Source organism: Carassius carassius, chromosome 28, assembly GCF_963082965.1.
Source record: "Carassius carassius chromosome 28, fCarCar2.1, whole genome shotgun sequence".
NCBI lineage: Eukaryota > Metazoa > Chordata > Actinopteri > Cypriniformes > Cyprinidae > Carassius > Carassius carassius.
Window position 1 is genome coordinate 806344 of NC_081782.1, and position 15000 is coordinate 821343.

The window sequence follows — 15000 nt, forward strand, 5'->3', positions numbered from 1 at the left end:
ATTTCACGTTTCATCGCTTAGTTGCTGTCTTCTGTAAACTTGAATATTTCCGTCAGAAGTGTGTGAAGTTTTCTGATATCACAGTTTTTCTGTCCGTCTTTCTGTCTTTTTCAGATTTTTTCTCTCTCTATAACGTAGTTCTGTCTCTTTCTTTCTCTGACTGTATCTTAGTTTTCCCATTTTCCTCTTTGTCTTTCTGTCTTTCTCTCTGGTTGCTCAGTTGCTGGAATGTTTGTCACTTTAACCGGTAAAAATGCTCAGTATGTGTGTGTGTGTGTGTGTTCAGATTCACTTGTTGAGCGTGAAGGAAACACTATCATGTTTAAGTGAGATAAACAGCACAGTAGGTATGTTTAACGTGTGTGTGTGTGTGTGTGGAATGTGGTTTTACTCCTCAAGATTTCACAGGAGTTGTGGGCTGACTGATTGAGTTCTTAAAGAGACAGAGCACTAATTCTAGTGCCCTACAGTCGTGCTCTGCATGCACAGGACGATTTCAGTTCCTTTAATGCTCATAATAGGGATCTGTGTGAGGTGTGTGTGTGTGTGTGTGTGTGTGGAGGGGTTAACTAGTCCTGTGATGTGCCTGGAATGTTAATCAGGTTGATGTTTGTTGTAAACACTGAAGCAGCTCAGTCCAGTCTGATGTTGTTCAGAGTTTCTTTCAGTGAATGTTCGTCAACACTTCCAGTTCCTTGAGAATTAATGACCGGTTTGCTTTTTTATTTGTCACATCATCATGTATTCAGTGCTTTTAAATGCAACTAAACCAGCAGTATAATGAGAGACAGACACTATTATAATGTTAGCGATAAACAGGTGATATTTGGAAATAATTACAGGATTAGTTTGCTGATAAACAGAAGACGTAGTTCTCTCGTTTCACTTCCGAAACCTATTGATTTAGCAACTATTGATGTGTTATAAACATCTTATTTGCCATATGTGTTTACTGATGTGTGATATCAGGGACTGTCAGTTATCAATTATTCAGACAAATCTGAAGATGATCCGAAACTCTCAGGAGATCAAGATGAGTTTGTTTCTTCATCAGGTTTGTGGAAATGTAGCACTGCATCAGTGTCTCATCAGTGGATGCTCTGCAGTGAATGGGTGCCGTCAGAATGAGAGTCTGATAAAAACATCACAATAATCCACAGCACTCCAGTCCATCAGTGAACATCTGGAGAAGACAAAAGATGAAACAAATCCAGCTTTAAGATGTTTAACTCATAATCCATTATAACACTTCCTCCAGTGAAAAAGTGCCATCTCCTGTTGTCTCAGTTTATCAGCTCTCATTCTGACGGCACCCATTCACTCTTCCCTGGTTGACGATGTTTGTACAAGTGTTTATTCGTGCTTGTGTACGTGTCGAGCAGTAGATGCATCCTCCGTCTCTCTTCTGGAGTTATTAATTCGCTGGTCAAAACTTCTTGCTGTGTGTGTTTGTGTGTTCAGAAGCAGGTGTCAGTGAGACTTTAACCACAACTGAGACGCGTGTTTGCTGTTTTCATCCTGTTTCTGTCTCATTTGTCGTTCTGAGCAGAATGTTTTATAGAGGCTGTTAAGTGTTTCATGGCTTTTTAATTACAGAGCGGTTTTATTCCTCCTCCTCGTTGTTTTCTGGATTGAATGTGTTTCTGAAGTCTGACATGGGCTTCAATATACGGCTTCCATTTCTTTGTGACTCATACTTTCTACTTAAACAGGGGTTTCCAAACTGGGGGCCGTAAGAAAATGTAGAATTAAAAAAAAAAAGATTTTTAGGGCTGTCAAAGTTAATCCGTGCACTCAGGATATTAATTAAATTTTTTTTTTTTAATAATTGTTTTTATCTCTTGTAATGATTAAATTAAGACATTAATTGCAACAATGTTTTTTGTTCTCATAATTTGTTCATTTAATTTTATTTTTATTTTTATATATTTTTGAAAACAATTATTGTATTTTTAAAAAATATTAAATGTAATATTTCTTAAACAGTATGACTGGATTTGAACACAAAACTGTACTGATAGAGATAATTATCAAAAGGGGAATCGTTAAGTCTGATGCCTTGGGATCAACTGCTTGATACACACAGAGGTCAAGGGTCACAGGCTGAGTAACTGTGATGATGAGACTGAGTCATGTGTGTGTGTGTGTGTGACTGTGTGTGAGGATTTGAGACCTGCAGCACTTATGTAAGCTCACAATCCCAAACACAGCGTTCGTTTCACTTCTCACTAACCTCTTTCTGTTAATCTACAGCCAGATGCGAGAAGAGAGTTTAGAAAGAGAACAGCTGTTCAGAAATGAGTGACCAGGAGTTAAATACATACTAGTGATGAAACCTCTGTCACAAAGGGTTAAAGTTAAAGGCACACAAGGAGACATTTACAAGCTAAATTACTGAATTTATTAGAATACAAAAAGTACACTGGCTTTTTAAATATATCTGCTTCAAACTGTTTAATAATTGTGTAATTATTAACAGGCCCACTTTAAACTGTGTGTGTGTGTGTGTGTATAGATAGATAGACATACCATATGTGTGCTTGTGAATTGTAATGTATTTAAGAGCAAAATTTTGTTTTATGAAATATGAGATAATAAGTCACACACACTCACAGTCACACTCACACAGTCGCACACTCTCACACACACACACTCTCTCTCTCTCACACACACACACACACACACACACACACACACACACACACACACACACAGATACTGGCACACACTCGCACACACTCACACTCACTTACACAGTCGCTCACTCACTCACTCACTCACACACACACACTCACACTCGCACTCACACTCACACTCACACTCACACACACACACACACAAACACACTCGCACACACACTCACACACACACACACACACTCTCGCACACTCACACTCACTCACTCGCACACTCGCACACACTCACTCGCTCACTCGCACACTCGCACTCACTCACTCGCTCACTCGCACACTCGCTCACTCACACTCACTCACTCCCTCACACACTCCCTCACACACTCACTCGCACACTCGCTCACTCACAATCACTCACTCACTCACTCACTCACTCTCTCACACACACTCGCACACTCACTCACTCAATCACTCACACACTCACTCACACACACACTCACACACACACTCTCACACTCGCTCACACACACACACACACTCACTCGCTCACTCACACTCACTCACTCGCACACTCACTCACTCACTCCCTCACACACTCGCTCACTCACACTCACTCACTCGCTCACTCGCACTCACACTCACTCACTCGCACACTCGCACACTCGCACACACTCACTCACTCACTCGCTCACTCGCTCACTCACACTCGCTCACTCGCTCACTCGCACACTCGCAATCACTCACTCCCTCACACACTCGCTCACTCACACTCACTCACTCGCTCACTCGCTCACTCGCACTCACACTCACTCACTCGCACACTCGCACACTCGCACACACTCACTCGCTCACTCGCTCACTCACACTCACTCACTCGCTCACTCGCTCACTCACTCACTCGCTCACTCGCTCACTCACACTCGCTCACTCGCACACTCGCAATCACTCACTCCCTCACACACTCGCTCACTCACACTCACTCACTCGCTCACTCGCTCACTCGCACTCACACTCACTCACTCGCACACTCGCACACTCGCACACACTCACTCGCTCACTCGCTCACTCACACTCACTCACTCGCTCACTCGCTCACTCACTCACTCGCACACTCGCACTCACTCACTCCCTCACTCACTCCCTCACTCACACACTCACTCACACACACACTCACACACACACTCTCACACTCGCTCACACACACACACACACTCACTCGCTCACACTCACTCACTCGCACACTCACTCACTCACTCCCTCACACACTCGCTCACTCACACTCACTCACTCGCTCACTCGCTCACTCGCACTCGCACACTCGCACACTCGCACACACTCACTCACTCACTCGCTCACTCGCTCACTCACACTCGCTCACTCGCTCACTCGCACACTCGCACTCACTCACTCCCTCACACACTCGCTCACTCACACTCGCTCACTCGCTCACTCGCACTCACACTCACTCACTCGCACACTCGCACACTCGCACACACTTACTCGCTCACTCGCTCACTCACACTCACTCACTCGCTCACTCGCTCACTCACTCACTCGCACACTCGCACTCACTCACTCCCTCACACACTCGCTCACTCGCACACACTCACTCGCACACTCGCACACTCACACTCCCACACTCACACACTCACTCACTCGCTCACTCACACGCTCACTCACACTCACTCACTCGCACACTCGCTCACTCACACTCACTCACTCGCACACTCGCTCACTCGCACACTCGCTCACTCGCACACTCGCTCACTCACTCACTCACACACTCACACACTCACTCGCACACTCGCACACTCACACACACTCACTCACTCACTCCCTCACACACTTGCTCACTCACTCGCTCACTCGCTCACTCGCTCACTCACACTCACTCACTCGCACACACTCACTCGCTCACTCGCACACTCGCGCACTCGCTCACTCGCACACACTCACTCGCACACTCACACTCCCACACTCACACACTCACACGCTCACTCACACTCACTCACTCGCACACTCGCTCACTCGCACACTCGCTCACTCGCACACTCGCTCACTCGCACACTCGCACACTCGCTCACTCGCTCACTCACTCACTCACACACTCACACACTCACACACTCACACACTCACTCACTCACTCGCACACTCGCACACTCGCACACTCACACACACACACACACTCACTCACTCACTCACTCACTCGCTCACTCGCACACTCGCACACTCACACAGACACATTGAAGTGTTTATTTGCATGTAACAGATGCAGTTCCTGGTAAAATGATACTTGAAAATGAGGAAGCAACTAAAAAGATTTTGACGGTTTGATTTGTTGATGCTGTTGATTATTATATTTGCAATAATAATATTTGTAGGTTGATCCTCTGAGCTTCACTCAAACAGATGATCTCAAGACTTCTTTGATATCTGATGAAGATCTTATTATAGTTTCTGATTCAAGCTAATTATATCATAAAGAGGATGAAGTTCCTTAGGAAGGAAATGATTGACGAGTGTTTAAAGTAAAGCACATGCAGTGTTTGGCATGACTTTCACAGTCACCTGAACATGAAACACTCGTTCGTACATCGGCTTTCTTCACATCACTGAATGTGGTCCATCAGGTCTGTGTAACATCTCCAATGTTTCTCAGAAGTAGAAGAAGGTTTCAGCATTTTTAAGCAATAGTGGTCAGTTGCACCAAAACGGACACAACGTTATTGCTGTGCATTGCTAAATATTTGAGTGTTGCACCAGTAAACTAGTGTTTGGAGTAAAAGAGCATCAGTGAAGTTGTGTTGACAGGCATCCTGTTGACAGATATTATTAATGATTATGATGGTTCTTGAGGAACCGGTGTTAAAACAGAAATAGATTGGAGGTGGAAGGAGCTGTACCTGTTTTGGTTTGTGTGTGTGTGTGTGTGTGTGTGTGAATGTTGTTTTGTGATGGTGAGGAGTCTAACCGCATGTCGGACACGTCTTTTAGAAACACAAGTGCATGGGCCAAAAGCTTCAGTCGCTTGTTCCTGAGTATTTCAGTGTATTGCCAACATTAACAGAAATCTAACGTCAGACGAGTGATTTAGAACTCATGCGTGAAGACTGTGTTTGTGAGGTCATGGTCTAATAAATAATATCTGTAGTTCATCTGACTGATAATGAGCTCAAGGGGAAAAAACGATCTTTATCTGAGCTGGAACAGGAAACTGCTGGCAGGAAATGCGCTTTGAGTTTGAGTGAGTTTGAGTGTTTTTTTCTGATGAATAAGTCTGAATAATGCCAACAGGGTCAAAATATAAGAAGTGCCAAACCTGGTTTATATGGGGTCTTAAAAAGTCTTCATTTGATTTTGCACTTCCACAAATTAAGGTGTAAAAAGATCTCAAATCATAGCACGTCTTAAAATTATAAGGTAATGGCATTAAATGTTGCATGCACTGCAAAAAATACATAAATAAATGAATAAAATAAATAAATAAAAAATGGGAAAAATGCATAAAAAAAGAAAAGTAATAATAATGACCATCTTCCTCTGTATTTTTGTCTGATTTTCCAGTACAAATATATAAACATCATTAAATCAAGGTGCATTAACTCGAGATAGAGAATTATTATAATAAATAATTATATAATAATATTTTACATTGTTTTTAAAGTTTTATGCATTCGTATTTGATACTTAATTTTATATTACATAAAAAAAATCAATAAAAGTTAAAACTGAAAACACAGGATGTTTAAAAAACGTCAAATGCATTTCATAGTAGGCCCCTATTTCTGATTTCATTTTTTATTTCTGTTACATTTTTATAAATGCAGTTTATTAGACATTTTTGAATGACAATTTAATGAAATAATTTAAATGAAATATTCAAAGAAAATATATCAAGAATCCAAGAATAGAAATTTGAGAAAAATGTAACAGAATTAGGGAAAGCATCAAACAGATTTCATATGTTAGACTTCTTGTGATGATCTGAATCTGCTTTAGCAAACATGTGTCGGATTTCTCCAGGAACTCTCTCCGTGTGTAATGTTCCCCACGTGTTCAGCAGAATGAAAATATGAGGAACAGAATAGTTCATACCTGCAGGTTCAGTTTCGACGAGACTTGTTTTACAGTAAATGACTTCTGAAAGCATCTCGTGCTTACAGTCTTCTTTAACACGCTCATGATTTCCGTAACAAAAATAATTACCAAAATGTTTTAATAAAAAAATGAGGCAACTGTTTTAGGGTCATGAAAATATTTATGGCCAGTAAATTCACCCATGATTGGATATTTATTAATAGCTGTACTGTCTCATCTGACAACAACTAAACCCAGCTTTAAAAGAAAAAAAATCCTTTAGTACAAAGTAAACAACTTGCCAAGCGATCCATTCAGTAACAGGTCTATTAATAAATTCTGACTCAGAATATATAAATAAATACATACCAACTCAACAAACAAATAATGAATAAATAAATAAATTCATTCTGATGATTTCTCTCTCTCTCTTTCTCTCAATAGAGGTTTTATTCCAGCGATGATTCCCTGAGCTCGTCCCATGGAGAAGAAGTCCTGCAGTGTATTCCTGCAGTCCGGCTCTCCGATCATGTCCTTCGTCCCGCCAGAGAGTTCCCAGTCTGTGTCCGATTGGCTGAGTGGCCTCCGGCTCGACCAGTACCGCCCGGCCTTCCAGGAGGCGGGGCTGGGAACGCTGTGGGAGTGTCAGGATCTAAGCTCCGCCCAGTTGCAGCGAATGGGCGTGGCTCTGCCCGGCCACAGGAAGCGGATCCTCGGCAGCCTGCACAAGCTCCTCCCCTCGGCGGCGGGAGCGGAGGAGGATGAGGAGCAAGAGGAGGACAGACCCGTCGCCCGAGAGAGGACCAAATTCAGAGCGTTGGACGAAAACCAGCGAACGGAAAACAGTGTCGCAGGTAGACGCCCGCCTCCCGTCCCGCCTCGAGTCACGCCCAATCGACCTCCCGTTCCCTTCACGCCCCGTCCTGAGCCTATCAGCATCCCTGAACAAAATGAAATGCCTACACCTTACGAACGAACCAAGCCCATCCCAACTCCCAGGCCACGCCCAGAACACCTGCCTCTTAAAGGGCCGGCGCAGCAACTCCAGAAGAGCGAGAGGAAATCGTCTCCTGTTTCTCCCTCTTCCTCCTCCTCCTCCTCCTCCTCATCAGAGCGCTTCCACCTGTACGAACAGTGTTCATCTCCTGCTCAGGGAGAAATGGGTGCTCCTCCTCTTCCTCCTAAGAGCTACACTGTGGGCGTGTCTAAAGAGCCCATAGACGGCCCGTACAGACCCCCTGTTCCCCCTCCTCGTGTCTCCGCCTGCTCCCGGACTACCAATCCCAGACGCACATCATCCAGAAGCCCGCCCACATCCAGGTACAAGACACACATTATCTGTCAACTGCTGCAGTGTTTAGTTTGTGATAGGGCTGTGACGGTGGCAGATTTTTTTATATTAATTTTCACATTCAGCAGACCTACATAAATACAACAAAACAAAGATACATCTGAAATAAACAGTGCTTTATCGAAATCTTTAACAGTGTTCAGGTACAGTAATAAAATAAATGTAAAATAACACTTCACTGTATAAATTAAATACACAGTAATCCTTGTTTATAGTAACAGACTTCATTATTATTAATCTTCTCATTTGTTTTTGTAAACACATTTTTTGTAAGTTTAAATATGTATGAGCTCTCCTTTACTAAGGTGTGACTCTTATTTTGACAGGTTTTCTGCTCTACAGAAACGTTTATTGTCAGCATGATGTTAATGTTAAACAAATCACGTTAAATATCTTTGCAGAAAAGATGCTTGAACTACAACTACATCTTGAAAACGCTTAAAAAAAAATCTAAAATTCAAGGTAATTCAAATTTAAAATGACTGACATCTTTGTTAACACACAAGTGCATTCTGTACGATATGAACGCAATATGAATAATTATTTAATAATCAACAATCTAATATAATTTAAAGTTAAACAGATGCACATTAATGATATTTCAATAATGATAAAATATTTCAGCTGTGGGTATCTTGACTTTTATTTTATTTGTACCTATTAATTCAAATATACATTAAATATTGATATATAAATATAATGACTGTATGTTATATGGTGCATATATATTGTCAATTAAGGCTCGAGTCCAAAATTAGCAGAAAATACACCAGTCATGAAACTGGATTTTAGTATTTCTATTATTTAATAATAATAATAAAAAAATCCTATGGATTATAAATGTAGCCTTTTTTCTATGAACATTTGTGACCAACGATGTACATTTTGTATACAAACAGTTTTGCAAACTGATTTAGCAATTTCTGATTTTCAAACACTTTGTTGTGTTCCTCCTCGTAGCTGGTTGGTTTGGTTCGTGTTTTATAATTCAATAAAGATTTTTTTTAATCCCTACTGGTAAAATGAATGGGAAAAGCAATGTTTTAGTCTATTGCAGTCCATTGATCAAAATGAAGATGGAAGGTGAAGTGCATTGCCTTGTGGGATACATCTCTGCATGTCCTGTGGCATACTGCACATTTGAGCCAATTATCCAAGTATTCCATGCAAATGGAGGAGCTGCATACTAAGCACATTGTGTTGTTGTGAACACTCATGACTCAGTGCTTTTACACAATGCTTTTGCACATCTCCAGTGTTTGTGTTTGCTGTGCGCTGACTCGAGGTCATTGAGTCATGAGGCCTGCAGACCGTCACACGGGTCAAACTGACCAGTGCAGATGAGTCAGAGCTGGAAAAAGACATGACCAGCTCTTTCTGCCAGAGGGAGTGTGTTAGGTTTTGTGATTGAGCACTGCATGAATGCTGAAGGAGAGAGCGCCACCCTCTGGGGAGCACTGGGACTGCTGGTGAGCAGAATAGTACTGTGGTTATTTTTTGAAAAACCCTTCTTTTAATTTAAATTATAGTGAATTTAATATTTATCTTAATATTCAATTTAATTTAATATTTTATTTAATATTCAATTTATTATTTAATTTAATATTTAATTTAATTAAATTTATAATTTTCACATTTTTAAAATTAATTCAATGAATGAAAGACAGAGTTTGGCCATTAAACGCAAGTTGTTTTTAATCTCGATTAAAAAAAAATAATTCCCCTACTATGGCTGCTCGGTTATGGCAAAAATCATAATCATGATTATTTTGGTCAACATTGTAATCATGATTATTATTTGGTCATATAAACAAAACTTTATATACGTGATAAAAGTCTTCAAAATGTATTAAAAAGAATTAAACTGTCAGTAATACAATAAAAACAATACAAAGAGTTTTTTTATTTTTTTTTATTCAAGTCTAAAGTATTCAGCTAACAGCATACAGAAATTGAATAATCAAATATAAAATATAATAATCTTCACTGTAAGAATTAAGTTACAAAAGTTCTTCAGTCAAGAGCAGTGAGTGATTTACTCTTTGTCTTTTATTGTTTGATACGCAGTAGGAAAACTGTTTAAGTTCAACATGAATAAGCTGGATCTACTCGATCTTTTGACATTAAACATGTCACAGGCACAGAATGCCTCTGATCAGTGAATTAATCCTGGACTCATTCAGTAGTGTTTAGTGTTGTCTGTGATCAGTAGTTGTTCTGTATGTGAGCTCTAGATGTCAGCAGTTCTCCTGTCCATTCCTCTAACCATGCGCTTCTGACCCACAATGCAGTGCGTGACGCCTGTGTGTGTGCATTCCCACAAACATCTTAAAATGAGTTCCAGAAACATCATTTACTGTCAGCTTTTATTGAGAAGTTGTGGTTTTAGATTCAGTTTCTGAGACACTTTTGAACCTTATGGTTATCAGACATTCATGATGATTAAGTCTCAATACTTTATTTAAAAAAGGAAAATAATAATCACATTCTCAATGCTATAATGTAAATATAAACTTTGAGTTTGTTTCTAGATTGTGATTCTCATTATACAGTAATGTGAAATTATTTGATATAAAATTTGAATTAATATAAATTATATAATTATTCTAAAATAATTAATTATTTCAATATAATTATACTGTTTTATCCCACAATATAATATTTTAATATAAAATATATTTTTAGATTTTACTTTTTGTTGATTTTAATTTTTAAATTAATATTTAGGGTTGCTGTAATAATGATTCAAAGACTCGTGTGATGTAGAAAATAGAATTTAATAATATATCATATTTTTCACATGAATTTTGACATTTTATTACAAAAATGAATTGAATTTAGAAGTAAATAATCTTACAATGTAGTAAAATAAAAAACATTTATTATGGAAAATATACATATAAAGTATTGTATTTTTTCATAGTTTGATATGCGTGTATAAATGAAAATTTTACAACAAAAATGTGAATTTTTATAAAATAATTTCATGACGAAATAAAATAAATGCAGGGTTCATTTTCATAATGCAAAATACATTTATACAGAAATGTGATTTTTTTTTTTTTAAGAAAATGTTTAAATATAAATATATAATATTTGACATTTTGACATTTTTATTACACACACACATATATATATATATATATATATATATATATATATATATATATATATATATATATATATATATATATATATATATATATATATATATAAAACAGTAACTATAATGATGTTTCAGAAACATGTTTTTTCAACTTAAGCTCTCTTTTTTATAATAATAATAAAATATTAATTTCACAATGCTAAACATAAATAAATGTAGGGTTCATTTTCATAATGCAAAATACAATTATAGAGAAATGTACTGAAAAAAAGAATATGTTTTAATATAAATATACAGTGGCATGTGAAAGTTTGGGAAGCCCTTGCAGAATCTGTGAAAATGTGAATAGTTTTAACAAAATAAGAGAGATTTTACCAAATGCATGTTATTTTTTATTTAGTCCTGAGTAAGATATTGTACATAAAAGATGTTTACATTTAGTCCACAACACAAAAACATGGCTGAAATGATTCAAATAACCCTGTTGGTTGTTAATACTGTGTGCTCAAACACAACTATTAGAAAAGGTTCGAAGGTTCACTGATGCTCCAGAAGGAAACGAGATGCATTAAGAGCTCAGAACACGATGAAGATGGCCACATTTTTCTTATTTTGTTGAAATATATTTTTTTCAATTTAGTTCTGCCCTTCGTAAGCAACAGAAGATACTTGTATGTTTCCCAGAACACAAATTAAGTACAATTTACCTTGATCTTCAAATTCCAAAAGCTCTTAATGCATCTCGTTTCCTTCTGGAGCATCAGTGAACCTTCGAACCTTTTCTAATAGTTGAGTGATGATGCATCTCAAAATCATGCAGTCACTGCACAAAGATGCTGGAAAACTGAAGAATCTGCAGCAGCTTAAAGATGTTTCTGAAGAACAGTTCTCAGTTTAACTGTTCAGAACAAACAAGGGACTCATGCACAAGCATCAGAAAACAGAAAGACAGTCGTGGATCATCAGGTAACAGCTCACGGTATTAAGAAACAAATGGATGGGAATATTTGAATCATTTCAGCCATGTTTTTGTGTTGTGGACTAAATGTAAACATCTTTTATGTACAATATCTTACTCAGGACTAAATAAAAAATAACATGCATTTGGTACAATCTCTCTTATTTTGTTAAAACTATTCACATTTTCACAGATTCTGCAAGGGCTTCCCAAACTTTCACATGCCACTGTATAATATTTTAACATTTATATATATATAAGTTACTGTAATGATGTTTGAGTAAAAAAGCTTTTTTTCCCCCATAATAATCTAAGAAAGAATAATTTCCCAATGCTGAATGTAAATGAATGTTGGTAAAAGCGTGGTTTAGTGAACAGGAGAAACAGGAGGCAGATTTCAGGAAGCTCTTTGTTGTTTCTGAAGGTCTCAGCGCACAGACGCGCTCGCTCGAGTCTAAAAGTGTTCCCACTTCCGCCTGTCTTCAGCTCTCGTTCTCTCGTCCTCGCCGCGGTTCTCCAGCTGTCGGGTGTTCATCACACTCGTTTACTGGACTCTATTCCCTGATCCCTCGCTCCTCCTGACCGGGATCCGTGTAGAACAGGATTGCGATCCCTCTCGTCGCTCTCTGATGGCCTTATTTGGCCTGCTTGAGCATGTAAGTTCAATGTGGAAGTGAATGTTTCCTTATCGACTTTGTGTCTAATTTGTGTTTGTTCTTTTCATTGTGTGTGTTTTTAATGATGTCCGGTCACTGTTGAGGTTTTGAAGTCAATATTTTGATGATCCATGATAGCACTTCCTCTAGTCTGAATCAGGAGAGAAATCTGCAGCATTTAAACGGCTCTAAACCAATATGTGGCTGGATTTTGATGTGATGCACTTTTTTTCTTTATTGAACTTAAAGAGCACTAGCCAGAGTCCAGTAGTGTTGTGTTGTCCATCTCTCTTTGTTCAGACTGTGTTCACAGCGGTTTCTGTTTTCACAATGACACACGAAACGGTGAAAGTGCAGTCATCTCAGTCCGTCTCTGCTCTATAAATGGATTTTAGGATGGAAGCTGCTGTCTTTATTTTTATACAAAACCTTGTTTAACTTTCCCCTTTTTCTCAAACATATTTTATTGGACTGTCTCTCTTTTAATGTATGCAGAAAACTTGCCTTAAAAAGTTCGTTTGCTGGATTTGAAAATAGATGCTGACATTGCATTACAAAAAAATATAATACACTACTATTTATTAGCAGCACTTCATATGTTTGTTACTGCCTCCTTAAAAAGATTTGCTTGGATGAAAACATCTGCTAAATCATTAAATCTAAACGGATTTTAGGTTGATCCAGAAAGTCTAGGATGCGCAAGTGACAAAAAACACACCCCAAACTAATTTGATGATGAATGAAATTGTTGGTTGAATTGAGGAAGTGAAAGCAGAAGAGAAGAATGAATCCGGTTCATTGGTTGGTTATGTTTAGCAGATGTTTTGTTCGGCTGGACTCAGGAAACAGCATTGTTTGAGCGTCCACATGGACCTGAGCTGTAACTCACATCAGGAAATGTGTTTCTAGTCTGATAGACGCTCAACAAACACTGAACCTGTGAATTCTCTGTAAATGTAGGACGAACGTCAGACAGCCGAGTCCACCTCACATTTACTCTGGGTTTATAGCGTGAGAATCTATTTCTACTGCCGTTGTGTTTATGATTTAGAACAAGTTTATTTAGACAGATACTAGCAGCTGAATTTTGTGTGCAGTGAGATTTAAAATGAATCAAGGACACATTCAATTGGTCAGAAGTGTTGCAAAATGTTACAAAAGATTTCTGTTTCAAATAAATGCTGTTCTTTAGAACTTTCTATTCATCTGTAAATCCTGAAAAATAAAATGCATCACTGTTTTCAACGTTGATGATAATCAGAAATGTTTCTCGAGCAGCAAATCATCGTATTAGACACTGGAAATAAATAAATCAGCTGCACATCACCGAAATAAATGACAGTTTAACAGAGATTCACACAGAAAACTGCTTTTTGATATTGTAATAATATTTCACAATTTTAAAATGAATGCAGCTTTGATGACTTCTTTCAAAAATAGCACACGTCATATTTTTTTTGGGTCATCAGTGATGTGAATCGAATAATACCGTTTAATACTCTAATTAAACATCGCACAATTAGTATGTAATAATTACTTCCTGGAGCAACTTACACTGCTGCTGCTGCTGTTGTTGTTGTTGTTAATCTTATAGTTATTATACAAACGTGGATGTGTAGTATGATGTAATATGAACAAAAGAGCAAGCAGAAACATAAGGTAAAGTCCATTATGATGTGTATGTGTGTTAAACTAAAGGCTGGTGCTGTGTCTGCTCCTGCAGCGCTCCTGTAGATGATCCGTCAGACACAGATCCAGTCCCAGACGTCCCGCCTCGGATCATCAGACCTCCGAACCAGAGCCGAAGGAGAGACGTCCCACCGCCGCCCAACAGAAACCGTGAGCGTGCGATGACACTTATGATGTCAGACTACTCTTTTCAAGTAACTAGCAATTAGGGATGCACCGAAAGTTAACTCTTGGCCAAAGATGAACACAATGAAACACTGGGCGCCGAAAGCTGAATACCGAACACAGGCTTTCACAGGAAAGACCTCGGTGCTTCTTTTTCTTGACGACAGCAGATTTATTATGTCTTTAAGAAGATCGTGAAGTGTATGTTCATGCAGCGCTGTCAGAGCACATGCAGTTTGCATGTGTTAAAAAAAACGAATTGTTTAAGGCTATTTCATGATTTCAATCATCGTACAGTAACCAGAAACAACCAACCCTTCCTCTTCTCAGCTGTACTAAACAGTCTCTCGCTGTCGGGGCTTGTA

The 15000-nt window shown here is 38.8% G+C and overlaps 1 protein-coding gene across 5 annotated transcripts in view; it reads left to right on the forward strand.

Annotated features, from left to right (window-relative positions):
* The window catches only part of LOC132107648 (arf-GAP with Rho-GAP domain, ANK repeat and PH domain-containing protein 1-like), a 92362-nt gene that overhangs the window by 320 nt on the left and 77042 nt on the right, over nt 1-15000 (forward strand). For 4 of the 5 annotated variants that reach the window (XR_009424320.1, XM_059513757.1, XM_059513755.1 and 1 more), the window contains exons 2-3: nt 7155-8030; nt 14505-14620. Coding sequence is in view for 3 of the 5 variants with exons in the window: in XM_059513757.1 (XP_059369740.1) it covers nt 7192-8030; nt 14505-14620 (955 nt within the window). In the remaining 2 variants the exon portion in view is untranslated. Of the gene's footprint in view, nt 1-7154; nt 8031-12658; nt 12782-14504; nt 14621-15000 lie in introns of those variants that run through there. The other variant, XM_059513758.1, reaches the window with a different exon arrangement.